A 24,812-nucleotide genomic window follows, 5' to 3' on the forward strand; every position below is an offset into this window, starting at 1 on the left:
TCTAGCGGATAATCTCCGTTATCTGCCGGCTAATGTGGCCTTGATGCAGGATACTTCCCTGGCCATGCACAGGATTTGGATACCTGCACGCAGTGCATAGCCCTTCTTAGATTGTAATATAGCATGCATCCAGTTCCTGCTACTTGGTACTTTTATCTTACAAGCCATACATACAACTCGTCATACTCCAGCCTACAAGTAAGCCGGCTCTAACCTTGATACAATGATCTCTTGATCCAAGCCACTCAGATTATACCAAACCAGCACAGAAGAAATCAATTTCGCCTTCTTTACGGAAGAAATATAAAAATGCTTCAAACCCAACTCCAGCTTCAACTCCAAGGCACCAGCATCTTCCACCAACTCAGCCTACTCATCGGGTTGAGCTTGATACTATGTATAACATGGACAGCCTACACCATTCTATCCCCGTACCTCCGGGTCAAGGGGAAGCGAATATTCAACGACAGATCAAAAACTGAGCTTCTCTGGACAGGCGCAAGGAAACGCTTCCAGGCGGGCGCGCGAGATCTCTTCAAGGCCGCGTTCGCGCAGTATCCGGACGCCTTCTATATAATGACAGACACAGACGTCGAATTGATCCTCAACTCGAAGTACGCAGCGGAGGTGCGCAATGATAAGCGGTTTGACATAGGGAAGTATAATGAGGATATGTTCCACGGGACGATAGCGGGCTTTGAGATGTTTGAGGACGATCATGTCCTGGAACGGGTTTTTGTTGAGACGGTGAGGAATAAGTTGACGAGGGCCATTGGTTAGTACCTAACTCCTACCTTGCTGTTTCTTTAACACCTTTGAATTTGCACTTTTGTGCTGATATAAGGTGGACCAGGCAAGTTCGTCGAGCCCATATCCCAAGAAGCCGCCGACGGGCTACAAAAGCAATGGACCGACAACACAGGTACCCTATCTTAACCCCCAAAACCACCATATACACAGCCCTGATAAAAAGTATAAAGAATGGCACGCCCTCCCACTCCACCAAAGCATCCTCCGCACAATCTCCCAACAATCATCACGAGTCTTTCAAGGGTTCCCACTCTGCCGCAACCCAGACTGGCTGCGCATTACGGTAAACCATACAGTGACATTCTTCGAAGCGGCCGAATCGCTGAAAGTATGGCCTCATCCGCTCCGGCCTCTTGCGGCTAAGTTTCTACCTCTGTGTAGGAAGCTTCGTGCTGAGGCGGAGGAGGCGAGGAGTATCATTGCCCCTGTGCTGCAGGAGAGACGGGCAAGGAAAGCACAGCAAGCCCAACAAACCAGAGAAAAAGAAGTAGTGAATACGAATGAGGAGGAGGATGAAGAGGACGAAGACGAAGACAAGGAAACACCAGGCGATATGATCGAGTGGGCCGAACAAACAGCCAACGGCGCGATATACGACCCTGCGCTGCTGCAAATGAAAGTCTCGCTTGCGTCTATCCACACTACATCGGACCTCGTCAGCCAGGCCATCTTCAATCTATGCAGTCGGCCAGAGTTAGTAGATGACCTTCGCAAAGAGGTCATCGCGGTGATTGGGCAGCAAGGCTGGGTGAAAACGGCGATATATCAGCTGAAATTAATGGACAGTGTTTTGAAAGAGACGCAGCGGTTGAAGCCGATTTCTATTGGTATACTCCTATTCCATTTTTTATCCCAGGTATGTTACTGATAGGGTTGACTTAGGCACAATGGTGCGCACCACAACGTCCCCCGTAACATTCACCGACGGCCTGCAAGTCCCCCCAAACACTCGAACCCTAGTATCCTGCCACAACATGTGGACCGACGCCGTGCACGCCAACGCCGCTGAATTCGACGGGTACAGGTTCCTGAAGCTGCGCCAAAAGCCGGGCCAGGAAAACTGGACGCAGCTTGTATCGACCAGTAACAACCACCTTGGCTTTGGACACGGGATGCATGCGTGCCCGGGGAGGTTCTTTGCTGCGACCACGGCTAAAGTGCTCCTTGCGCATGTCGTGCTCAAGTATGATTTGAAGCTGCTTGATGGTGAGAAGCCGGATATTATTGAGCATGGGGCAGCGCAGTATGCGAATGTTTGGTGTGGTATTGGCGTTAGGAGGAGGACGGAGGAGATTGATCTTGCTTGTCCGGTGGCTACTGTATAGTCAGCCCTTAGTGGATATATTTAATGTTACTAGTCTTTTATATTACTGTCTTAGAGAGCTCAGCATCCTTCAGGGGACAACTAGGAATATAATCCCTGTCTTAGCCCTAAGTAGCAAACATTATTATATTAACAGCGCAAAATACGCCTCATTCGGGACGACGGAAGCCCGGGCCGTGCCTAAAATAAAGAACTAAAAATAATAAACTACGTATGCTACACTAGTCTTAGATCGCTAGATACTTGTATAGTAATCAGACCCTGAACAGACCAAAGCAAAAATACCCTATAGCGTACAATACACTCTTCAGAACGAGGAGAATCTAGTCCGTGCTCTGAATAACAGAAACAAAAATACAACAAGGCCAAGAATTGCCAACCCAGCACAGAGCACTGGCTTCTTGGCCATGCGCTTTTCCATGCTATACTCCTCCCACCCAGGCCCTGAATGCAACGATGGGGCCAAAAAAGATAGTTGGACCCCGTCTGCAATCAGCTTCGATGCTGTGTTTGCTGGCACGTCACCGGAATACGGCAAGTAGTACCGACCAACAAGTCTCAAGGCCAAGTTCTGGCGCGCATGCATACGGACGACCACTGAGGCGGACTTGTAGATTTCTCGCACTCTGGGGAGCCGGGCTTCGTTAAACGAACGGAGAAAAGATTGGACTTCTGCCATGGAAGGGTGGTTATCGTGTTCGAGGGCACTGTGGATTGCGTTGGCAAGTGCCGCAGCGTCCTCAATGGCGCAGTTTGCTCCTTGCCCTGTATTGGGTGCCATCTGCCGATATCAGCCTGGCTATTCATTCTTTGGAAATAAAGTAACCATACCTTGTGCACAGAATCGCCAATGCAGACAATCCGGCCCCATTGCCATGTTGAAAAGACGTTTTCTTCAAGGTTTGTTATACCAGCGACTTCTCTTCGCTCCCAGAGACTGCCAAACTCAACTCCATTCCAGATATGATCTGAAGTGAAGCTTTCCGCTATTGTGACAATATCAGCTGAGGTCCATCGCGGGGCAGACTTATACCGGTATCGCCTGTCGAGCTTCTTGAGAAGGAACCAAAACACCCGACCATCTTTACCCGGGAATATGAGGAATGACCTTCCATTGTGCAAGCTCGCCACTTGCTCCCCAGGGTAGAGGTCGGGGACTGAATGTGATATGCCAAAGACACAGGCGTAGTCGACCGTCATGCCTATATGTGATTAGCTTTACACCCTATGATCAAGAGGTATAACAGACAGACCATCTTTCTCCTTCTCAGTTATATGACCGGGAAGGTCTAATTCAGCAAGTCGCCACATCTCACGACGTACTTTACTGTGCACGCCATCCGCTCCGACGACAAGGTCACCATAAAAGGTGGATCCATCTCGAGTCCGTACAGACATAATGCTATCTCCCCAGATATGGTCTACAGATACCACAGCCTTCCCAACATGTACGCGGGAAGTATCAGGTAGAGACCAATACAAGATTTTGAGCAGCCTGCGCCGCTCCAAAAACGCCAGCGGCAATCCAAATCTTCGTACTATTAGCTGGCCATAATTAAATGTTGACACCGAGCGACATACCGTTCAAGGATTACATTTGGCGACTGATTCGTATGAGTGAAGCCATCGGGATATGAAATATGAGCCGTGGTCAACGGTTCGACATCCCTCTCAATCTCATCAAACAGCCCCAATTGGTCTAAGATTCGTCCGCCGTGAGGTAATATGCCAATTGAGGCGCCCTCTTGGGGAGCGATCTGCTGCCTTTTTTCTAGGACGACATAGTCAACGCCTAGTTTCGAGAGGCAGTGCGCGAGGGTCAGGCCTGCAATAGAGCCACCGACGATGATTACTCTGAAGTTGGTGGGATTGACAATGCGTGAGGAAGAGGGCGAGGTAGTGGCTGTGGACTCCATGGACTGTACCCTATGCATCGGTGTTGGTTTGACTTTGGAGGATATTCAAAATAACTTTTAAGATAGAAATAATAACGAATGACAAGCAGGATATGCCGTTAATTGTGCGATGAAGCCCTGGAGAATTGATAGAAAAGCAGTAGAACCGAGTCCACCGTCCCTTCCTCCCTGCATTAATCCTCCTTCCTCTTTTACAGCCTTTATTAGCGACATGACGTTATTAACATATATTAAGTGATAGCTCATTAGCCTATGCCCACTCGCTGACCGGCCGTCGGATACAAGAAGTAGATACACAAAGTAAGGCCGTAATTTACATTCCAGTCCATAAGCACTAAGTTGGGTAGATTACAGGGACAGGGGTACTGAATATCGAAATACCTTCGACTAAAAACCCCACTAGTGGTTATTAGCTGTCTTTCTATATTGCATTGTATGCTAGCACTGAACAAGGGTCTGTTTACCCCGCGGAGGGCTAAATGCAAGAAAGGCCAGCTTAACATTTGATACTAATGGCGGGCTGGCTATAGCATGGACCTAGGGAAGTACTTGTAGGCAGCTTTCTATGATAACTGTGGAGGCCTGGGTATGTGTACTGCTACTACTGGGAATTATATTAGGTCTCCTTGACCGTGTCCAGCAATAGATTTGCAAGCTACCTCATCATTGAATTAACAATGGCGTTATACGACATCTTCACCAGTTCTACCTCTCTTACCAGTCCATTCCCTCTGACAGTCGGAATCCTATCCATCTCGCTGTCCTGGGTGCTCTGGTACCGGCGACGAGGAAAGCAGACACAGAGTCAAAATAATGCTCCCCCGTTTTACCCATTTGATCCAGCTACTCTGGACCGAAAACAGGTATCCATCATGTCCACTCGTTATACCATCCATGTTGACATCCTTACAGTCCAAACCCCCAATCCTCACCTTCGGAGACTCAATGGTCCTACCAAATCGCTACGCGCATGAGATCCGGAACAACGACCTTCTCAGCTTTCGAGATGGATTAGAGAAAGTGCGTACAGCAATAAAATCTCAATCTTCTTTCATTAACAATCAATAACCTGTTTGTACAGGACTTCCTAACCACAGTCCCAGGCCTGGAAGCCCTCTTCACAGGGACATTCCATAACGACATCGTCTGGGACACAGCATCGGCATTCTCGCGCAAAATAGGCCTGCTGATTGAGCCGCTATCTACAGAGACAGGCGTTTTCTTGCAGGGAAACTGGTCTGAGGATACAGGTATTCAATCCACGAGTCTACATGATGGTGTTAGTTGCTAAGTATATGAAACAGAATGGCACACCATCCCGCTGAACGAGTCCATGCAGCTCCTCATCGCCCAACTCACAGCCCGAATATTCGTCGGAAAGGAGCTCTGTCGTAACAGCGACTGGATCCAGATTGCCCTGGGTTATACCGCGAATCGAGCAGCCGCGATTAAGGAATTGCATCAATACGGCCGCCTTATTCCGATTGTACATTGGTTTATCCCGTCTTGCAGGGCGTTGAGAGCTTGTGTTAGGGATGCTAGGCCGCTTGTTGAGAGTATTTTGACTACTCACAGGAAGACCCAGGGGAAAGTACAGAAAGAGGAGTCAATAGATGCCTTGTCCTGGATTGACGGCGTTGCCGGTGAGACTGGGGTTAAATACGATCCCACCCTCACGCAGCTCCGACTCGCATATGCAGCGGTGCATACAACCAGTGACATGATGACGAAGGTGTTAGCTGCAATATGTGAGCACGACGAGTTAATCCAGCCCCTCCGCGAAGAGATCGCGGCCGTTGTGACAGAGCATGGATGGACTGAAGCGGGCCTGGCGAAGATGATTCTGCTCGATAGTGTCTTGAAGGAGACGCAGAGATTAGAGCCGCTTGCTAGCTGTGAGTTGATTATGATCCCACAGGTAAAGCAATCAATACACTAATGATATATGGCAGTCACCCTTTCGCGTATAGCCCGCGAGGCCGTTACCCTGAACGACGGCACCCGCGTCCCCAAAGGCACCCAAGCCCGTCTAACAACGGACAACATGTGGAACTCAGATATCTATCCAGAGGCCGCAAGGTTCAACGGATACCGCTTCGTGAAGCTTCGAGACCAGGACGTAGCTGGTGGTACGTCATCTGGTGGCCTCTCGTTTGTCAGCGTCAGCGCCAACCATATGGGCTTTGGTTATGGAAAACATGCATGCCCAGGACGATTCTTTGCAGGCGCAGAAACAAAGATTGCGCTGTGTCATATTCTGCTCAAGTATGATTTTGAACTCGTGGATAAAGGACTTGCAGGGGCGAAGACGGACGGGATGATGATTTGGAGGGATAAGAGTGCGATGCTGAGAGTTAGAAGGAGGGAGAATATAGGGTTGGAGTTTTGAATAGTTAGTGGTTACACTATCAAATATATCTGGCCATACCCTGCAACAACACATCATCCCAAAAATAACCATCACGTACAAAAACAATGCCCTAACAGCCACCACCAAGCAACTCAACCACACATACAAAAACCGTCCAAACCCCCAACGCAAAATTCTCCTTATGCAAGGGCCCCCCACTCTCCGGCCTATTCCTATCAAACCTCACCAACTGCCCCAAGAACGACCACGTCCAAACCCCCATCCAACCCCCCCAAAGCCACCACGACCCCTGCCCATACAACTGCCACGCCACAGCCCCAAGAACAAGCACCGCAAGCACCACAAGCAGGTGGTGGATGTAAGACCCAGCCAGGACATAGGCCGAGTTGACGTTCATCTTCCGGTCGTCGACGACGTCTTGGTAGCTGTATGCGGTATTTAGGTAGAGGGTCCAGGTGAAGACGGTGACAAACATAGGCAGGCTTTGAGCTACGGATGTTGAGAGGGGCTGCGAGGAACCCTTTATTGCGAGGACACCGATGAGAGAGGGGTAGGCGAGGGTGAAGCCGAGGAGGTACTGGGGGTAGATATGCAAACGGCGGAAGATGGGGCGTTTGGCGAAGGGGTATAGGATTGTGCTGAGGGTTACGGGGAGCATTGCTGCTTGTCTGAGTAGCATTATTGTTAATAAAGGCTGTGCTAAGGATTGTACGGACTTACACATTTTCTCCCTCTAGCATCCATGATACCAGAATCCAGCTTGATAGGAATTGAAATCCCATCCAGACCAGGGCTTCAGATGTTGTGACAGCTCCCCTTGCAAGCGGACGGTTCTTTGTCCGAGCCACCTGCCTGTCAATGTGCAGGTCTATCCAGTCATTCCAGACCATTCCGGCGCCGCAGAAGACAAAGCTGCATATGAAGCAGAGTAGGGCTTGGTTAAGGACATATTCGGGTGTGATTGAGTCTGGGGAGTTGGTGATCTTGTGGGATCCGGCTAGAATGGTAGCCCACACTGAAAGGAGGGGTTAGTTGAATCAGATGGAAAGATACAAAAGAAATGGCTTATACCTCCGGAAAAGGTGGCGAGTAGTGGGTTGTACCGGTTGAACCTCGATAAGGCGAGGAGGTCAATGGCTAGTTGTGTGTTTCGCCGTTTGTATGCCATTGTGTGTCAATTGGCTGAGGTGCAGTATACTATGAGTTTCAATAGGGAAGACAGGAGAAAAGCTTGGACTACACGTATTTAAGGATATTTAGCTGTGATGACATACTGAATAGTGACAGCCGTAAGAACAGCACTGCGCTCGTTTTAGGGCACCATTCTCAATACTTTTGCCTGCGGGGTCAGCTCCTGTAGTAATTCAAATATTCACATTGATTTACTAGGCATTGCTGTGTTCCACTTTACAACTAGAGGATTTACGTCGGCCTTCACAGCATAGCGCGAGGGAAAGGCCTTCAATACAGATTGTAGGGAAAACACAGATTTCACCAGATACTTCTCTGCAACCACCTACTATACCGACAATGAAGTCCAAGCCCGAGGTTTAGCCTAAAGAAGTCGCCATTGATGAAATTCCCCGCTGGCCTGCACCCATTCTCTAATTGACACGGGCAAAGGAAGCTCTATGGCCGCCTCGGTTTGGGTTATACTCTGCGCCCTGGAGGGCTCAGACAGGGTCAAGATCCTACGGATGTGTATAGCATCCTGGACAGGGTAAACTAGTAGAGTATAGTACCTTTGCGAGGTACGTGTTTATACTCTGGTCCCTGATCTGCATAATACACGGAATAAACCCACGAATCCCTGTTCTGTTGGGAACTGGAAGGCTAGAACGCCTCGGTTCGTCAGGGATATAATTAGTTCCTCATGCGAGCTGTGGGAACACTGTATCGGCTAGTACTGCATATCTAGTTGGAGGGGAAATAATAGTACTGATAATATAGCTTCTCGATTTAACGACTTCTCGGGCCGCCTCCCCGTTCGTATCTTTAACTCATCTCCAAGACTACGCCGAGTGGTCCTTGCGTCGCATGCAGCGGGCCGGAAGTTAACCCTTCTGTAGCTGACTGCATGGGGGCCTAGACTTGTTTATTGTGTTGGTAATTATTGAGCGCCCATTGGTGTCTGCGATTGCAGATAGTTCTATAGCTCTGATTATGATTGGTTATTACGTGAGGATTGGACACCCTAATATAATCATATATTAGAATGTAGTGCCTGGCCTGGTATGTAAAGGTTTCGTCCGTTGAGTGTTGAAAATAGATATTTTTGTATAATTGCAAATTCCGAAAGAAAGATATGGATTAGATGATAGCAAGCTACTCCTTCAATTCCAAAAAGTCCAATATACCCCCTAATCCATCTGCAGACCCATCTACAAACCCAGCAAGCATAGCCCGAGCCTTCGCCATCAAATCCACCAGCTTCAACCTCGTATACTCAAAACTGCCCGTCTTCTCCAGAATACAGATCGTGTACCTCTTCACAGCCTCGTCATCCGTTTTCTGACGCAGGATGTTCATCAGTTCAGAGCTGCCGCCCTTTGCTGCGCCGCTCCGGATACTATGAACAATCGGATACGAGAACTTGCCCTCGGTAATATCCTCCGCAAAGCCCTTGTTCTTCGCGTATTGCTCGTTCTGGAGATTCTGGTAGTCGTCTCGGATCTGGAAGATTATTCCTAGGAGGTCGACCAGCGGGACACAGTCGCTGCTCATATTAGCAAGCCATCGTTCTCTATCAAAATCCAAAATACAAAGAAAAAGGCATGAATACTCCTCAACATCACTCTCCAACTGAATAAGCTTAATCGCCAACCTAAACAACCCACCCGTCTTATTCGCCACCATATCCAGGTACTCCTCCTCAGTCGGACAGGTGAGGGAATCTCTCCAGAACAGATCCATTCCCTGCCCTCTATGCAGGCGGAGAAGCTCCTCCGTGAAGATGGCGAATGCGGCGCTGCCCTTCCGCAGCTTCAACACCTCGCTCTGCGCTTGGAAGTAGGCGTAGTTGGCGGAGTTGATTGTCTGGGGGATTCCGAAGATGCTGTGTGCGACGGGGAACCCGCGCCGGAGTTTGGACGAGTCTTCGATGTCGTCGATTCTGAGACTCATGTTAGATTTCTGACTGGCTGTCCAGGATTTAGGGGAGGGAGTTACAGTAATGAAGCTACGTGTAGTAGCCCGACCACCCGCTTTATGATCTCTAGCTGCTCGTCGGGGATGCGGAACCACTCGTTGAATGCTGAGATGAGCTTTCCGCGGATGTCTTTGCCTGGTAGGCCTGTTATGTAGTGGAGAGGGGCGGAGATGATCTGAGGCTTTAGTTAATGTGTATCTGTTGAAATACAGAGAAGGTGTATACCTCTTCTTCCATGGTCTCGCGTTGATGGAGGGCTGCTCCATTCGTGACTGGGACTGTGACAGGAGTCTGTTGGATGGAGTGTCCGTTTGTCTGCGAGAGGTGTGGGATGTGTATGTTCCACCGCGGTGGATGATGCTGTTGGTATGGCTGGGGGGCATTGAAGGCATCGAAGGGATTCATTGTGCTGGACATGACAGTTGACTGAGATTGAAGACACAAGAAAGCTCAGGGCAAGTCTTTGGTTGTTCTGAGTTTATACTCTGCAGTTCTATGCAGGAGCAACGAACTGTCTGTTAAGGTTGGTATTGACGAACATCGCGAAGGAATAAGACAGGGTAAATTCACAATACTAGTGACATTATAAAGACAGTAACAGAAGACAAGCTGACTTCAGATCCTGTACGAGATGCATATCATATTTTAGGCTGCACTAACAACAAACCCTGCGCGCTGCGTCTGAGCCGGTAATACTCTGCGCAGACAATGAAGCACCAACTAAACAGACACGGAGGGTCTTCCGACCACGATAGAATGAGTCTGTAATGCAGCTACAGGGTTCAATCCATCACCCTCGCACACTCCCCTCAATCCGATGGAAGATAGAAAGCATCTTCCATACTCCAACTTCGAAACAACCACCAACCACTACAGTCCCCCCCATCATCACCATGGAAGAAGGCTGGGACTTCGACTCCGCCCCTCCGTCATTCAAACAAGTCCAACCGATCCTTCTAACCCTCTTCTCCATCTCCGGCACAGGCTGGCTCCTAAACTACATCACGACAATCCGCACCGCATACCGCGGCCGCACCCCAGGCGTGTCCCTGGTAGCCCTCACAAACAATCTAGCGTGGGAACTCGTCTTTGCGATCCTGCACCCGCCCCCGCTGCCAGTTGCGAAAGTCATACTGCGTTCGTGGCTGTTTGTTGATATCTTTGTTATATATACCACGGCCAAGTTTGCGGGAGCCTCGTCGGTTAACTCGAAGTCTAAGGCACCACTTCTCCAGAGATATCTGCACCTCTTTGTGCTCGCCGGGGTCTTGGGGTTCTTCTCTGGCCACTGGGCGCTCTCGGTGCTGCTTAGCCCGATCAAGGCGTTTTACTGGAGCGGGATGATGTGTCTGGTGGTGATGAGTGGGAGTGCGTTGGGGATTTTGGTCCAGAGGGGGCACACGCGTGGGATGTCGTATGGGATGTGGTATGTTTTCTTCTCTCTTTCTATTTAACCACCGACAGGTACATGTGATGGTGAGCTGACGGATGGTGCAGGCTCTCACGGTTCATTGGGTCGATCTTCGCGGTGGCGAGTTTGTTTCTGCGGTCGACGTACTGGCCGCAGGTATGGGGGTGGTCGGACAATATCCTGATGCGGTGGTTTTCTGGGGCATTTTTTGTGCTGGATGCCCTGTATGGTGTTTGCTTTTGGTATACGAGGCGGATTGAACAGAGACAGAGAGAGAAGACGGCGTGAGTGGCTTGGTATTGTCAGACAGCTTGCTAAGATAAGAAGTTCTTTTGGTATGTTATTTCCTGTTCTAGTACGATGAGAATGTGCAGTACAACCTATTGATATCGTTCATTAGACATTAAGACCAGCTAAAGACGGCATATACATCTAGTACCTAGCAATATAAAACAGTATGAACATAACGTCGCCATTAAACACGCAAATAGCGAAACACTCCAAAAGACTGATATACCAGTATCCAGTGAACCCAGATGATATATACCATATCCGGGCTACCAGATATTCTACATGCTAATGCTCTAACTCAGATTCGCCTTCTCAGGAACAGCAGCAACCCTAAATCCATGTCTAGGAGCATGCACTCTGACCGACACCTCGCCCTCCGTCGTATCCAGCGTAATCTCCCTACTGGTAAACCCAACAAGCTTCCCCCTCGTCTTATGGTTCGCCCCAGTATCAGCCGGCCACAGCAACACCTCCTGACCCTGATAAAGCCCCCTCTCCTTGACAACCGGATCCCCCAAATCCACGCGCGCCTCATCTTCATCCTCAACACCAGCCTTGTCTATCCACGCAGCAACCTTCTCCCCAGAAACCGTCTCAGGCCTCCGCACCCCCTTCTCGGCCTCCGCAACAGCCCTCTCAAACCTCTCAACCCAGCTAAAGACCTTCGGGAACTTGTCCGCAGTAATGTATTCCACCGGAACAGCACCCGGTGTCTTAAACAGCCAATGCAGCGGCCAAACCAGCTCAATATCCGCCAGTCCTGGGGTCTCCGTTTCCGCCACCCACTGTCGCCCATCAGCCAGGAGGGTGGATTCCAAGAACTCCAGCGTCTTCACCACTTCGACAATCGCGTCATTGCGCGCAGGGAGGATAAAGTGTTCTGCGAAATTAAACCCGGGAGGCCCGCCGACCATCTCGGCGCGGTCTTTGAGGAATGCCTCGTTTGTGATTAGGGGGGTTGAGGGGAGGAGGACGCAGACGATGTTTTTGAAGAGAGGGGTGTCGAGGGTGTAGGAGGCGAGGAGGTGGGTGAGGGTGCGTTGGGAGGGGGATGTGGTTGTTTTGAAGGGTTTCGTGGTGGTGGACGATGGGGTGAAGCGTTCGAGACGGTCGAGGATCAGGGGCGTGTCGAGGTAGACGTCGCGCCCGATTGCGAGCAGGGGGATGCGGCGGTAGCGGATGCCGAGGCGGGCGAGGTCTGGACGGGGGAGGATGTTGGGTTGGATCTGTTAACAAGTTAATTAGGGTGCTGAATATTGTAGTGATGGTGGTTATACGCATTCATCATAGGGGATGCCGCGCAGGGCCAGATAGTACAGGACTCGGGCCGCGAACGGCGAGCCTGGATAGTGGAACAGGACAACGGGGAGAGAAGTCATTGTAGATGAAGAAAAAAGAAAGAAAAGAGATCTAATTGGGAAAAAAAGAGACAGAAGAGACAGAAGAGAATGATAAAAGGAGATGACGATATGAAGCCCCGCTCTCGTTCCTCGGCAGTTCGGGCTGTCGATATCCACTTTGGATGATAACATCGAATCTGAACATGAAACCGAATGAGTAGGAGATATTGTATATAAAAGCGAAAGTATACACCAATTCGGATTGTTTTTCGTGGCAGACAACATACCTACGAGTGTACTCTGTTGTTAGCTTACTGAGGTCTTTGTTACCAGAGTGCTGGGTCTTTAGGGCTTCCCGTTTGTTCTGTTGAGGTCATAGCAGGCAGTTGGCCAGCCCTACAATAAATAGACTGCCCACGCCCAAGACAAATTTATATCAGTTATTCCGAGGTTTACTTTTTGAAGAAAAAAAAAAAGGAATAAAAATACAAGATATATTCTAATCGCCGAGGCCGATTATGAGGATTACAATATCAACCCCAGCATATATTAGAGCCGCCCAACAACCCAGAAAACAAGCTATGCATATTTCTCAACTTAAATAGTCTGTATTTCCTTTGAAAATTGCAAATATCACTGGCATAGCAGACACTGTAATATGATCAACACCATTCTCACCTCGTCCCATGGATGGGAGAACTACCACTGGGCAGTGGCAGTCACCACAATCGCCATCTATATAACAGTTGTCTGGCTTCTCCGATACCGTCGCATGAGACAGATCCAGTCCCCCTTCATTCCCGGCAAAAGGCCGCTATCATCCATGACTGTCAAAGAATCCTACGAAATTATCACGCAGCTACAGACTCTTGAATTCCCATATGCATTCTCCAAGGGCCGCCGAATGGCATTGTTAAAGGTATGACCAACATACCCAGCACCAAAAGTCCTATCTAATATTCTGTCATAGGCCGGAGGAATCCCAAGCATGTCCAAGCTCTTCGCCGTGACAGGCCAGAACAACAAGCGCAATGCCGGGAGACGCGCCGTCGACACGGAAATCCTCCTGCGGGAGGCCCAGTCCAAGCCGCGAGATTCTGATCGATACGCCGCGGCCGTGGCAAGAATGAACTATCTGTAACCACACCATAAGATCTAGGATTTTGTTGAGTCTGAAGCCACTGACCTGACCAGGCACGCACGCTATCGCCGCGCCGGTAAAATCACCGACCCGGACCTCCTGCACACGCTCGGCGACGGGCTGGGCGAGATCCTGAATGTCGTTTCGCGAGAGGAGTGGCGAGATTTCACGGCCGTTGAGAAATGCGCCTTGGGCGTGTTCCATCGTCATCTAGGTGAAGACATGGGCATCCCATTCGATCCACTCCCTTCAGCGTTAGAAGGCTGGACTGATGGATTGAATTTTGCGATGGAATTGACGGACTGGACGGTCCGGTATGAAGAGGAAGTGGCGAAGCCAACGGCGACGAATGATCAGTATGTTAGGGTTTATGTTGATTCGGGGCTCTCGTCGCTTCCGGGGTTTATGAGGACGGGTGTGCGGAAGGTGTTGGGATATGGGTTGGATGATGTTATGAGGACGAGTTTGTGGTACGTTCCTAGAATGATTTCACGTATTATCTTAACTTACAGTTTTAGTCTTGAGACTCCAGGTCCGATATTCTCTTTCCTGCTGGGTTTTATTCAGGGAGTACGGAAACTGTTCCTGCGATACCTGGCACTTCCACGTCCCTCGTTTCGCGCTGTGAAACCAGTTCATGATACGCCAAACCCGGAAACGAACTTGTATAACTTCGAAAGGAAGGGCCTGCAGCCATGGTATATGAAGCCCGGCTTTGGGTCAAAATGGAGACCCGGCGCGTTGCTGGTCAAGGCCTTTGGGGGAAGGGTGCCTGGCTCACACGGAGACCGATACATACCCCAGGGATATGATTTGATGACGATTGGCCCTGAGCCGCAGAAAGGGAAAGGAATTGATGAGATGGCGATGGATGTTGAGATTATCAAGGCGAAGGGTGTGGCTACATGTCCGTTTTCTCAAGCGAAATCAGGTTTCAATTAGGATGGAACTGCGTGTTCTCGTCAAGTCCTGGAGGTATAAAGGTATAAGCAGGTAGAACCTCATTACTGGGTGGGAATGTACGGTGGCCATCTGTCTTCTCTACTGGTGATTTGCCAGCGAAATGAACCCCTGCAGGCCAATTTTTGGAGCCTTTAGGGCAAACATCACCAATGGATACAGTCAACTATTCTAACTCAGCCACGCTCGAGCACAGCACCTGTCATTCTATCACCGACTCAGTGTGTATCCCCTCCAATCCACAGAATGTATACTCAATATCCAACCTCGCCATACACCGTCCCAAGATCCCTGGGATATGCATAAAGGAGAGTGCCTCGATCCGTCGCCATATAGGAATCTGCCTCATGCACTGTATCGTCTGCCCACCCTCTTCAATCTCAATAACCCGCTCAACCACCCGCGCAGTAGAGAAACTATCCCACGCAGCCTCGCGTATAAGCCGCCGTCGCAGAATCCGCAATACCTCCCGACGGACGATCGGATGCCGGCACTTGGCGCCGATTATGTATAGAACGGGGATGAATCCGATTTCTGGGGTGAATGTTGATGTTGATGACGAATATCGCTGATGCACCATAGTAACCTCATCCGCTAATACAACGCACTGCCGGAACTGGGGCAGGAAATTGTCGTAGTCCATTTCTCTACCGGATCCGTAACCACAGAGGAGAATACATGCCATGGTATGTTGTAAGCGGAGGAGTGATACGAGGGGGTTAGTTTCTGTTTCTGTTTCACAGTCCGGTGCGCTGCGCAGGAGGGATTCAAACAGACTCAACCAGGTCTCCAACTGCGCCAGAACGAGGTCCTTGAGTGAAGAAGGTAACGGCGGCATCGTGCCCGTCGGGGATATTTGCTGTTCGGTGTTGCGCAGCCTCATTACCTGGGAAATCAGGATCTGGAGGGTGTCGGCCGCTTGGTCGAGAGAATAAAATATACTACCACCACCACCACTACTACTATCAGGGAGTGTTAGGGACATGAACGTCTCTTCTATGTTGGCTGGAGTCCAGTCAACCAGAAACATGACGGCCTGCATGTCCAGACGGCGGATTTGCTCTGTGACTTGGCTGATAACCGCGTGAACGGGGGATTGGGTATTGTGGGTATAGTTGTTGATGAGAGCGACGCCTCCGCGAAGATGCTTCATTGCTTGTACGTCGTCACCAGCCAGATGATCCAAGCAGGTAAAGAGATAGCAGACTAACAGCGTGACAGCTGTGATTTCAGCGCTGTCGCTACTTTCAGGGTTCAGCAGGAGTTGGATGGCGCGGTTATAGTGCAGCAAAGGGGTTTTGTCTGGTAGTCGGTCTTTCAAGACAGGGGACTGATATATTAGGCTGTCAGAATGACAATCCAGGTAGGCTCGGTGCATCAAGGCCAGCGCAATGGCCGCATGGCGCACTGATGGCACTGTTTGGGAGAAGAGCATGAGATTGTTCCGCCACTGTTCGCAGGGGCGGTATTCATTCAGATGCTTGATGGAGATGTCCCTGAAAAAGCACATTGCATCTGCCTGGGTTGGCTCAGCCACGGGCAAGATCATAAAGGAACCGAGATTTTGCACATGGAATTTCGCAATCGCGGTACTGTTGGCGATCTCAGTCTTGGATGCGTTGTAGCCATCGCAGGTACGCCCGGTAGAAAGGCATTTCGAGCATGAAGGCCGAGATAGATCGCATTTAATCCGTCTTATCCTGGGGGTGTCAGCTCGAGTCTTTGAAGATGTGAGTCAACATACTTGCAAGTCCTACAGCCCAGTCTGGACTTTGGAGCGAACTTGCGAGGCCTTCTCCTCCAGGCGTGATTGTCCGTCTTCCCATCCATCACTGAGCTGAGAGGTCATGACCTTATGAAGCCATCAGTGTCATGAAGCCAGCAGCTCGAAGAACTTATGGCGGGGAATCAAATAGCCTAAAATTAGCAGTGGAGTCAGTGGAGTTGGTATATAGTAATTCTATTGGCCAGTTCGTACATGCGGGCTGATCGACATTGCAGCCTGCAATAGCAAGTATATAAGAGCATATCTTGGACTTGTTATTTGTGATGAAATATTGATTGGCTGGTTCGTACAGCGAGAAGTATTTGATGGAATGCAGCTGCCTATTGAACTGGCTATCAAGGAAATTCAGCTATAAATAGTGCGAATATCGCAGTGTCAGCTCAAGCACCCAAGAAACATCAAGGAGACACAATGAACAGACTCATGAATGTCCTTTTCATGAATGCCCTTTTCATAAGCCTGGCGTTCAGCGCCCACTATTTACCTGTCTCTGGATTTGACAATGTGAGTGGAATAACGGTAAAGGGTTCAGCTCTGACTATATAGATTGAACCATCGGCCAACCTGACATGGACACCATGTTTCGATGCCTTTAACTGCTCCAAACTGCAAGTTCCTCTGGATTATTCAAACAGAAGCCTTGGAGCGACGTCGATTGCCTTCATCAAGCTGGCTGGCAAAAATGCCACCGTCGAGTCTCCAAGCATTGTGATCCTCCCTGGTAAGTCTCATCTGTCAAGTTGCCTGAACATGTCTAACTAATTTTAGGCGGCCCCGGTAGTTCTGGTGTCGATTTACTCCTCTTGTACCAGAGTCTCTTTGGGCAGATGTTCGGAGAGCAGTACAACTTCGTATCCTTTGACCCTCGCGGCGTGAACAACAGTGGCTTGCATCTCGACTGCTTCAATGATACAAAAGCACGATCAGCTTTCTATCGACTGCACAGAACAGGCGCCACCAATATCTCATCAACTTCGCTTGAGAAGCAGTACTATTCAAGCTCCATCTACGGCGAGTCGTGCAACAATGCCGTCAAGAACAAGTCACCCCATTCATACTATGTCACCACGCCAGCAGTTGCCCATGACCTGCTTGCATTTACCGAAGCCGAAGCGGAGCTGGTCGGCCAGTCACCAGCAAAAGCCAAACTGTGGTGCTATGGAATCAGCTACGGCACTGTCATCGGCAGTACTTTCGCATCTCTGTTCCCTGACCGCATCGGGAGAATGATACTCGATGGCGTCCTACACGCAGACCAATACTATACCAACTACTGGACAGACAATGTGGATCAAATGGACGAGACTATGGAAACATTCTCGACCTTCTGCCACTCCGCCGGGCCTGACAAGTGCTCGTTCTGGGGGCCTACACCAGATAACATCACGGCGAGAATGGATGGCATCGTCCGTCAGCTCCAGAACTACCCAGTCCTAAGCCGTGTTGGAGACTCAAAGCTGCCGGTAATAACCACCTATTCAGATTTGAAGACTCTGTTTCTCAACACAATCTACAACCCACTGGAAATGTTTCCAGAAATGGCCGATATCCTACACCAGGCCGAGCGTGGGAATGCGTCTGCTCTTGCGGGCATGTACGACCAGTCAAACTCTATATCCGATGCCCGTTTCGCCATTACATGCACCGATTCGTATCGACGGAACAGACTGACTACCTTGGACGAGTTCAAGGGTTGGACAGAGTACTTGATCTCCAGGAGCAGGTACATTGGTGATATCTACCCCAGCTTACCGGAGGGTATCTTGTGCCGATCATTCAATCCGCAGTTGCCTGATAGCATGGTAATTCAAGGTACCTCTCTCTCTCTTATAAACATTGTCTTCAAAGTCTAACAGTGATGCAGACGAAATAAGGGCACACAAGCCTACGTCCTTTCCGATCCTCTTTACGAGTAATACCGTCGACCCCATCACGCCAGTACTATCGTACGTTGCCAAATCATCGACACTGAATGTAACTAACTTTATTGATAGGGCGCGCAAGATGTCCACTCGGTTTGTTGGATCAACACTCTTAATGCAAGAAGCTGTGGGTGTAAGTATCAATTCTGAATTTTCACCAAGAATCCATGCTTACTTGAATCAGCATACGGTCATAAAACAGGGGGGGTCGGATTGTTACTTCGGACATGTCCAGGCATACCTCCAGGGCACAGTTCCGTCGTTTAATACTACATGTCCCCGACAGTACACTCCTTTCATGGATGCCTCCCCCCTTTAAGGGTTGTCGAAGCATCTCAATACAAATGGCAGAAGGTATATTGTTATAGCCTAGATATATTATAATAATACTACCAGTATAGTATTAATCCAAAATATGAAAGCAGCTCAGATCACATCCTTCATGCGGCTATCCAGAACTGCCAAGTCAGAATCCAACATCCCCATCCTTCCCTAGCCCAGTACTAATTTATCAAACCCCGCATATAAACTATCCGAGTCAAATCACATCCCCTTGCAGTCAGCCCAAGAGAGTGAGTAGGGAAGAGGTAAGAGGTTGCATGCAGTGCAGCGTAGATAGACCTATATAGGAGCTCCACGCCGACAGTCCGGGGATGGCCTATCACGGCGACAGGTAAGACATTTAAGGACAACCCAAGTCGTCTTCCTAGGACAGCCTCGCCATAGACCTTTTTAATGGTTGAAGGCCTTCCTAATATATTAGCGCTTGCGAGGATTGGAGCACAGTTGCAGGGACAGAGGAGGGATTTGGATTCTTTGAGTATAAGTAGGATAATTGGAATAGGGTATTTGATAAACAAGAAGGTACATCCAGCCTGGCCTGATTCCGGGCATTTATTATTTGTTGAACGTTCCACGTTAAGATACAAGTAGTCCGCCCTCTTTGAGCGAAGCAATCGTTCTCTGTTATGGGTACCACGTATTGCAAAGTATCTCGGTAGACAGGCGGAATCAGCCGATTCGACCGGTGAAATGAAAAAGGGGCTTGGCGAACAGACCCTTTGATATCCACATACCTTCTATAACATGTTGATCATTGGCTGGACTGGTCCGCCCAAAGTTCAACCACTCAGGTTAGCATCTGACCGAGTGGAAGCGAGATGAGGCTGTGACGGAAAGGAGGGCACAGCCTTGCGGCTTACGGAATACATATGGAGGCTGATATTACCCCGGAATCTCGTAAGTTTCTTTATCCAAATGGTCCCTGAAAGCTCTATGCACAATACAGAAAATGGAGACGGCCCATCCAACGGAGGCAGAAGAAAATAGCAGCGATGAAGCAGACGGACAACAAAGCAGTCCAAAACCAGCAAAGTCACCTGCTAGCAAGCTCAATGACAACTGGACCTGGGAGATTATATCTTGCTTTATCTGTCTCGTTTGCCTGGCGTCCATAGTTGCCGTGCTCCTGGAATACGATGGCGAACCATTGCCTGAATGGCCGTATGGGATCACTATCAACTCCATTCTCTCGTGGATCACGCAGGTATTTACGGCCTGTATGATTGGAGTAGTGGCAACCTGCCTCAGCCAGTCCAAATGGATCTATTTCACAGACAGCGCCAGACCACTTGCAGACATGAACTCGTATGACTGGGCCAGTAGAGGGCCAGCAGGCTGCACAGTTTTCCTGTGGATTTCCAGAATGAGGTGCGCTTTGATATCCGAGAAGCTGGGCAGGGTATAGCTGACAATACTATACACCAGACAATTTGCAACTCTTGGAGCTCTGATCACCATTCTGTCCATCGGTACCGGCCCATTCGTACAGCAAATGGCCACCGTCAAAAACAGCCGGGTTCCTTCTGACAGCCCAGCATCCATAGCACGAACAGAATCGTTTTTTGAAACAGATATATGGAATACTGAACCGATAAAGTCAGAAATGAAATATGTCATCTACAACGCCATTTTCTCCTCTTCGGACACTACTACATCTACCAATGCAGAATCGACATCATTCTCCAGTTACAGCAAGCCGGACTGCCCAACGGGGGATTGCATTATCCCGCGGTTTCAATCGCTAGCTGCGTGCTCCTATTGCAGCAATGTTACTCACCTGCTGTCAGTTAAAGAAGGGCAATCTCGGTGCGATGGGAGACAAACGCCCCAGCGCGTATATTACCTCCCGAATGGCCTCAATGTCAGCGTTTCCTCCAACGGTACAGCCCTGCCTCTTGATAGTGATTGGTATGTTAGCACGAGCACCAAATCTGACAGAGACTCTTATGGGCTGGAAGCAATGGCTCTGCCGGGAACCAAGAACTTCGGAGACAGTGCTTTCATGAACCTGTCCGCTATTTCTGTTGAAGCGGACCTGGTAGAAGAACGTATTGTCAAAGCCACTGCAATGCAGTGCTCGTTGTACTGGTGCGTCAATACATATAACGCAACTGTGAAGAATGGATCGACCTCTGAGCCCGTACTGGAGTCATATTACGACAACACGGCTTCCTTTTCCTACCGATATGCGAACCACGAGGACAGTACCATTGTGCTTAACCCCCCGGTCAGCGGCAGTATGGCCCCCGCTAATTTCACCATTGAGAAGAAAAGCAGCAACGGCCTCTCTCGATGGCTAGCAGACAAATTCCAGTTCAGAAAGGGGAACAGTCTGTGCGCCGAGACCGACGTTGGCTTTACAGGGCATGGGACCGATTTCATTCCATTTTTCGAAAAGCAGCCTCTCCCCGACCTCTTTGGAAGACTTGCAGCGGGGATAACTACGTACATTCGGTCTGCAAACGAAATCGTCTTTGTTCCCGACAACCCAGAGTTCGGTATGTATACTCTCTCTCATGGTGGCACCGAGCCCGCACATGGTACAGCCTGGGCCGTGCAAACCCTACTCTACATCCACTGGGGGTGGATCACGCTTCCAGCAGTACTGCTCGTCCTAACCATGGCCTTCCTTGTCATCACTGCGTTGCAAAGCAGGAACAGAAGTCTGGACGTCTGGAAGTCATCTACGCTTCCCCTGCTTTGTTCCGGATTGGGCCTTGACTTTCAGCGAGAGCTTCGCGTGGCTGGTGGCCCAACGCAGGCTGAAGACGAGGCACAGCAATTACACGTTAGATGTGTTATGGGTGTTGAGGGTCCTGATCGGTGGAGGCTGGATGTGATGGAGAGGAAGACTAATTAGGACAAGACTCTCCTAGATAGCAAAACGTTCCTATTGAGAGCGCTATTCCACTAACCACCAGAATGGGGCCTTTAAATGCAAATTCCGACTTATATTGTGCGGTGAGAGGCGTAGCTTGATAGCCTCGAGACTGCAGGCTCGACTGTTCCATTACCAGCACGTATACTGGCAATATAATCTAGATCCTACTATAAAAGCTTAATGCATCGAAGACCGTGCGCCCAACTCAGCCTTGTTTTGCCCGCCTCCTATGACAGCGCCCGGGCCAAAGACGACTGGGATGTGCCACAGCCACTATGCGCTAGCATGAAGTCGATAAATACGAGTTCCAACCCCAAGGCCGTGGAAAAGAACCAATCCTTGCATCCTCAGACCTTGGCTCTCATGTTATGCATTCTCTCCGTGCTTTATGGACAAAAACCTCGGGTGACGGCTGGCGGCGCATCGCTCTCGTCAACACTATCGCCGTCGCCCTGTTTACCCTCTTCGTCGTCATCCTGCTGGCATTGAGTACTTCGCAATCCCGCGGCGGCCTGGACTCCAACCTCATCTTTTTCAACGGCGACTGTGCCCGGAGCGCGACTCTGAACCTATGGCTGCACTTGCTGCTGAACGCATGCTCGACCGGCGTGATTGCCTCGTCCAACTTCTTTATGCAAGTGTTGAGCTCGCCGACTAGATCTGAAGTGGACGAAGCCCATCGGAAGGAAAGCAAGCTTGCGATTGGCGTGCCATCTCTATCAAATCTCTTCCATGTCGCCCGGTTCAAAGGTGTATGCTGGCTGCTCTTCTTCGCCAGCTCATTCCCCATCCACCTCTTCTTCAATAGTGCCATCTTCGCAACCAAGTACAAGGGCGCGGGCTTTCACTTATCTATCGCCGCGGACGCGTTTATTGATGGCGCCCAATATTCTGGGCCTGGGGCCGTGTTGTGGCATGCTGGAGCCCCTGACGCTGGGCCTGCAACTTCACCCGAGGGTACTGGATATGGGTCTGTCGTCAATGTGACTCAGTATTTCGACCAGGGCGACGAAGTAGCGAAGAATATCGAGTTCGCAGCGCGGTCTTCCCGCCGATGGAAACGCCTTGACGTCCCTGAGTGTCTGTCGCAATACATGCACTGCAATTCACACGACAAAATGCGCGATGTCGTCTGGGTCGTCAAGTCGCACAACTCATCAGGCAACTTCATGAATCCTAGCAATAGTAGCCTGGGCTGGCGAAGCACTGACGTCCTCCACGAAATGGGCCTTGTGAATGCTGCATTCTGGAACGATCTCGGCCCTAGAAATGCGAATAACTCACTCTGGTTTGCCGCAAATTGCAGCACGTCTGTCTTCTTCAAAAAGGATACCCAAACGATCGAAGGCTGTTATCAGAGCTGTAGCAGTGCCACGGGCAACAGCGCGGCCAAACTCGACTCCAGGCTTGCAGAGTCCATACCCTCAAGCTACACTTTCAACTTCCTCCCCGGCCTTGACGGCTATACGGAAGAGGAACTGTCGCAGATGTATTGGCCTGGGCTTATCGACCAAAGCGCAGCAACCCTGGACCTTGAATACTGCCTGGCTGAAGAGGTTTCCACAACCTGCAAAGTGGGACTGTCTAACAAGATCCTGCTGGCTGTCCTCGTATGCCTACTCGTCAAGGCCGCCCTATGCGTCGCTGTCCTGTTCACCATGCCAGATAAAGACCCGTTAGTCGTGCCAGGTGATGCAGTCGCTTCATTCATCCGCTCTGCCGACAAGTTCACTGCTGGGTGGTGTACCCTGGATAGAAAGCGAGAGAGTAAGAGATCTGTAGCTAGAACCTGCGCCGCAGGAAAAACCACGCCGGTGCAATGGCACGCTGCACCCTCCAGGCGTTGGGCGTCAGCAATTCCCCCTCTGGTTTGGCTTAGGAGCTACGGTCTTTTTATTACGGACATCATTTTCGTCGGTATAATGTTTGGCGTGGCTCAGAAATCGAGCCCCCTAGGTAGTAGGTAGGCTATCCCCAGCAACCTTACACAAACCGACACATAGATGCACAAGTATCGCATAGACTGCTAACAGGATACCAGAGATCAAACATTCTCCGCGAGTGCAACAAACGGCCTCCTCAGCACCAAAGGCTACGCACCCGAGGAGCTCTTATCCTGCGTCGTCACTGCTAACCTGCCGCAACTTCTCCTCTCCCTCTCGTACTTTGTCTACAACTCGCTGTTCACGCGTCTCTGCACTGAAAAGGAATGGAATTCCTACGCGGTAGAGTACCGTCCGCTTCGAGTCACACGGCCGCGGGGCCAGCAGCGCTCAACATACAGACTCCAGCTTCCGTACCGATACAGCATCCCATTGATAGTCGTCAGCGTTCTGCTGCACTGGCTAGTCTCGAATTCACTATACGTCTTTGTGCTCGAAGGAGGTACGTTTCGCTTCTTATCGAGTGTTTCCTCGCCCAGCAGGTAATAATACTAACACCCTGCCAGGATACTACTGGCTCGAAGGCACCGTGCAAGACAGCAGCGCAGAAACCGGTCTCAGCGACGACGCCTACATTGGAATCGGATACTCGACCATTGCCCTACTGTCCATATTCGTGGCAGCTGCGTTTCTGGCATTTATCCCTCTTGTCTTGACTGCAATGTCGTTCAAGAGCCCAATGCCCCTAGGAGCGAGCAATTCGCTGGTCATCTCTGCTGCCTGCCATGTTCCTGTCCTGGAAGACACACAGTCAAGCTCAGACTCAACTGCGGAATCGCAGTTTGTTCCAGTGTCAAGCGCGGAGGACAATAACGATCAATCTGCAAGCAACAACGGACCTGGACCTGAGCAGGGTCCCCAGGAAGGTCCAGGGTCAGAGATACTCGAGATGCAAAGATTACTGACGCCAGATGGCCGTGCATCAAGCAATGGCCGTACCGAGACCTTGACCTTGGACAAGGACCGATATTTGCTTGAAGCATCGCAGAAACCTCTTCGGTGGGGTGCAGTCAAGACACCGGTTTCTTGCAATCACCACTTGAGCTTTGGTACGAGGGATCATGGCGTCGAGGAGCCGGTGGAGGGCCAATTGTACCAGTAGACTATGAGTTGGTGCCATATCCTTGTGTCCGAAGCTCTAGTGGTGGTGGCTATAATATGCTGTAATAGTGGGCCGGAGTGTTTTTATATACTAAGTCCAGTATTATATCTTTTATAGAAGTAAT

The 24,812-nt window shown here is 50.0% G+C and overlaps 12 protein-coding genes across 12 annotated transcripts; 7 read left to right on the forward strand and 5 right to left on the reverse strand.

The window, feature by feature from the left end:
* Positions 1-309: 309 nt before the first annotated feature.
* On the forward strand, positions 310-2,135 carry APUU_11661S (cytochrome P450; the record flags this gene model as incomplete). The annotated part of the gene is made up of 4 exons (XM_041697776.1): positions 310-775; positions 854-922; positions 981-1,637; positions 1,693-2,135. The coding sequence occupies 4 exons, from the start codon at positions 310-312 to the stop codon at positions 2,133-2,135; spliced, it is 1,635 nt and encodes a 544-aa protein (XP_041551027.1).
* Positions 2,136-2,441: 306 nt separating this feature from the next.
* Positions 2,442-4,068, reverse strand: APUU_11662A (FAD-dependent monooxygenase spyC; the record flags this gene model as incomplete). Its single annotated transcript, XM_041697777.1, has 4 exons — positions 2,442-2,915; positions 2,966-3,336; positions 3,388-3,665; positions 3,716-4,068. The coding sequence occupies 4 exons, from the start codon at positions 4,066-4,068 to the stop codon at positions 2,442-2,444; spliced, it is 1,476 nt and encodes a 491-aa protein (XP_041551028.1).
* A 659-nt stretch (positions 4,069-4,727) lies between these two features.
* Positions 4,728-6,439, forward strand: APUU_11663S (cytochrome P450; the record flags this gene model as incomplete). Its single annotated transcript, XM_041697778.1, has 5 exons — positions 4,728-4,913; positions 4,963-5,070; positions 5,132-5,300; positions 5,355-5,945; positions 6,003-6,439. 5 exons carry the CDS (start codon positions 4,728-4,730, stop codon positions 6,437-6,439), a joined length of 1,491 nt encoding a protein of 496 aa, XP_041551029.1.
* Positions 6,440-6,530: 91 nt separating this feature from the next.
* Positions 6,531-7,589, reverse strand: APUU_11664A (prenyltransferase spyF; the record flags this gene model as incomplete). Its single annotated transcript, XM_041697779.1, has 3 exons — positions 6,531-7,089; positions 7,142-7,436; positions 7,493-7,589. 3 exons carry the CDS (start codon positions 7,587-7,589, stop codon positions 6,531-6,533), a joined length of 951 nt encoding a protein of 316 aa, XP_041551030.1.
* Positions 7,590-8,746: 1,157 nt separating this feature from the next.
* BTS1_2 (geranylgeranyl pyrophosphate synthase spyE) lies at positions 8,747-9,974 on the reverse strand (the record flags this gene model as incomplete). Its single annotated transcript, XM_041697780.1, has 4 exons — positions 8,747-9,137; positions 9,204-9,533; positions 9,590-9,744; positions 9,795-9,974. The coding sequence occupies 4 exons, from the start codon at positions 9,972-9,974 to the stop codon at positions 8,747-8,749; spliced, it is 1,056 nt and encodes a 351-aa protein (XP_041551031.1).
* Positions 9,975-10,462: 488 nt separating this feature from the next.
* APUU_11666S (uncharacterized protein) lies at positions 10,463-11,268 on the forward strand (the record flags this gene model as incomplete). The annotated part of the gene is made up of 2 exons (XM_041697781.1): positions 10,463-10,995; positions 11,067-11,268. 2 exons carry the CDS (start codon positions 10,463-10,465, stop codon positions 11,266-11,268), a joined length of 735 nt encoding a protein of 244 aa, XP_041551032.1.
* Positions 11,269-11,564: 296 nt separating this feature from the next.
* On the reverse strand, positions 11,565-12,650 carry APUU_11667A (uncharacterized protein; the record flags this gene model as incomplete). Its single annotated transcript, XM_041697782.1, has 2 exons — positions 11,565-12,497; positions 12,549-12,650. The coding sequence occupies 2 exons, from the start codon at positions 12,648-12,650 to the stop codon at positions 11,565-11,567; spliced, it is 1,035 nt and encodes a 344-aa protein (XP_041551033.1).
* Positions 12,651-13,269: 619 nt separating this feature from the next.
* APUU_11668S (uncharacterized protein) lies at positions 13,270-14,694 on the forward strand (the record flags this gene model as incomplete). Its single annotated transcript, XM_041697783.1, has 4 exons — positions 13,270-13,530; positions 13,582-13,748; positions 13,806-14,222; positions 14,271-14,694. The coding sequence occupies 4 exons, from the start codon at positions 13,270-13,272 to the stop codon at positions 14,692-14,694; spliced, it is 1,269 nt and encodes a 422-aa protein (XP_041551034.1).
* A 220-nt stretch (positions 14,695-14,914) lies between these two features.
* On the reverse strand, positions 14,915-16,542 carry APUU_11669A (Zn(II)2Cys6 transcription factor domain-containing protein; the record flags this gene model as incomplete). The annotated part of the gene is made up of 2 exons (XM_041697784.1): positions 14,915-16,412; positions 16,457-16,542. The coding sequence occupies 2 exons, from the start codon at positions 16,540-16,542 to the stop codon at positions 14,915-14,917; spliced, it is 1,584 nt and encodes a 527-aa protein (XP_041551035.1).
* A 367-nt stretch (positions 16,543-16,909) lies between these two features.
* APUU_11670S (uncharacterized protein) lies at positions 16,910-18,739 on the forward strand (the record flags this gene model as incomplete). The annotated part of the gene is made up of 6 exons (XM_041697786.1): positions 16,910-17,002; positions 17,045-17,219; positions 17,267-18,310; positions 18,363-18,444; positions 18,493-18,553; positions 18,605-18,739. The coding sequence occupies 6 exons, from the start codon at positions 16,910-16,912 to the stop codon at positions 18,737-18,739; spliced, it is 1,590 nt and encodes a 529-aa protein (XP_041551036.1).
* A 972-nt stretch (positions 18,740-19,711) lies between these two features.
* APUU_11671S (DUF3176 domain-containing protein) lies at positions 19,712-21,622 on the forward strand (the record flags this gene model as incomplete). Its single annotated transcript, XM_041697787.1, has 2 exons — positions 19,712-20,130; positions 20,188-21,622. The coding sequence occupies 2 exons, from the start codon at positions 19,712-19,714 to the stop codon at positions 21,620-21,622; spliced, it is 1,854 nt and encodes a 617-aa protein (XP_041551037.1).
* A 389-nt stretch (positions 21,623-22,011) lies between these two features.
* On the forward strand, positions 22,012-24,688 carry APUU_11672S (uncharacterized protein; the record flags this gene model as incomplete). Its single annotated transcript, XM_041697788.1, has 3 exons — positions 22,012-23,606; positions 23,685-24,028; positions 24,093-24,688. 3 exons carry the CDS (start codon positions 22,012-22,014, stop codon positions 24,686-24,688), a joined length of 2,535 nt encoding a protein of 844 aa, XP_041551038.1.
* Between the last annotated feature and the right edge of the window lie 124 nt (positions 24,689-24,812).

This window comes from Aspergillus puulaauensis, chromosome 1, assembly GCF_016861865.1.
Source record: "Aspergillus puulaauensis MK2 DNA, chromosome 1, nearly complete sequence".
Lineage (NCBI taxonomy): Eukaryota > Fungi > Ascomycota > Eurotiomycetes > Eurotiales > Aspergillaceae > Aspergillus > Aspergillus puulaauensis.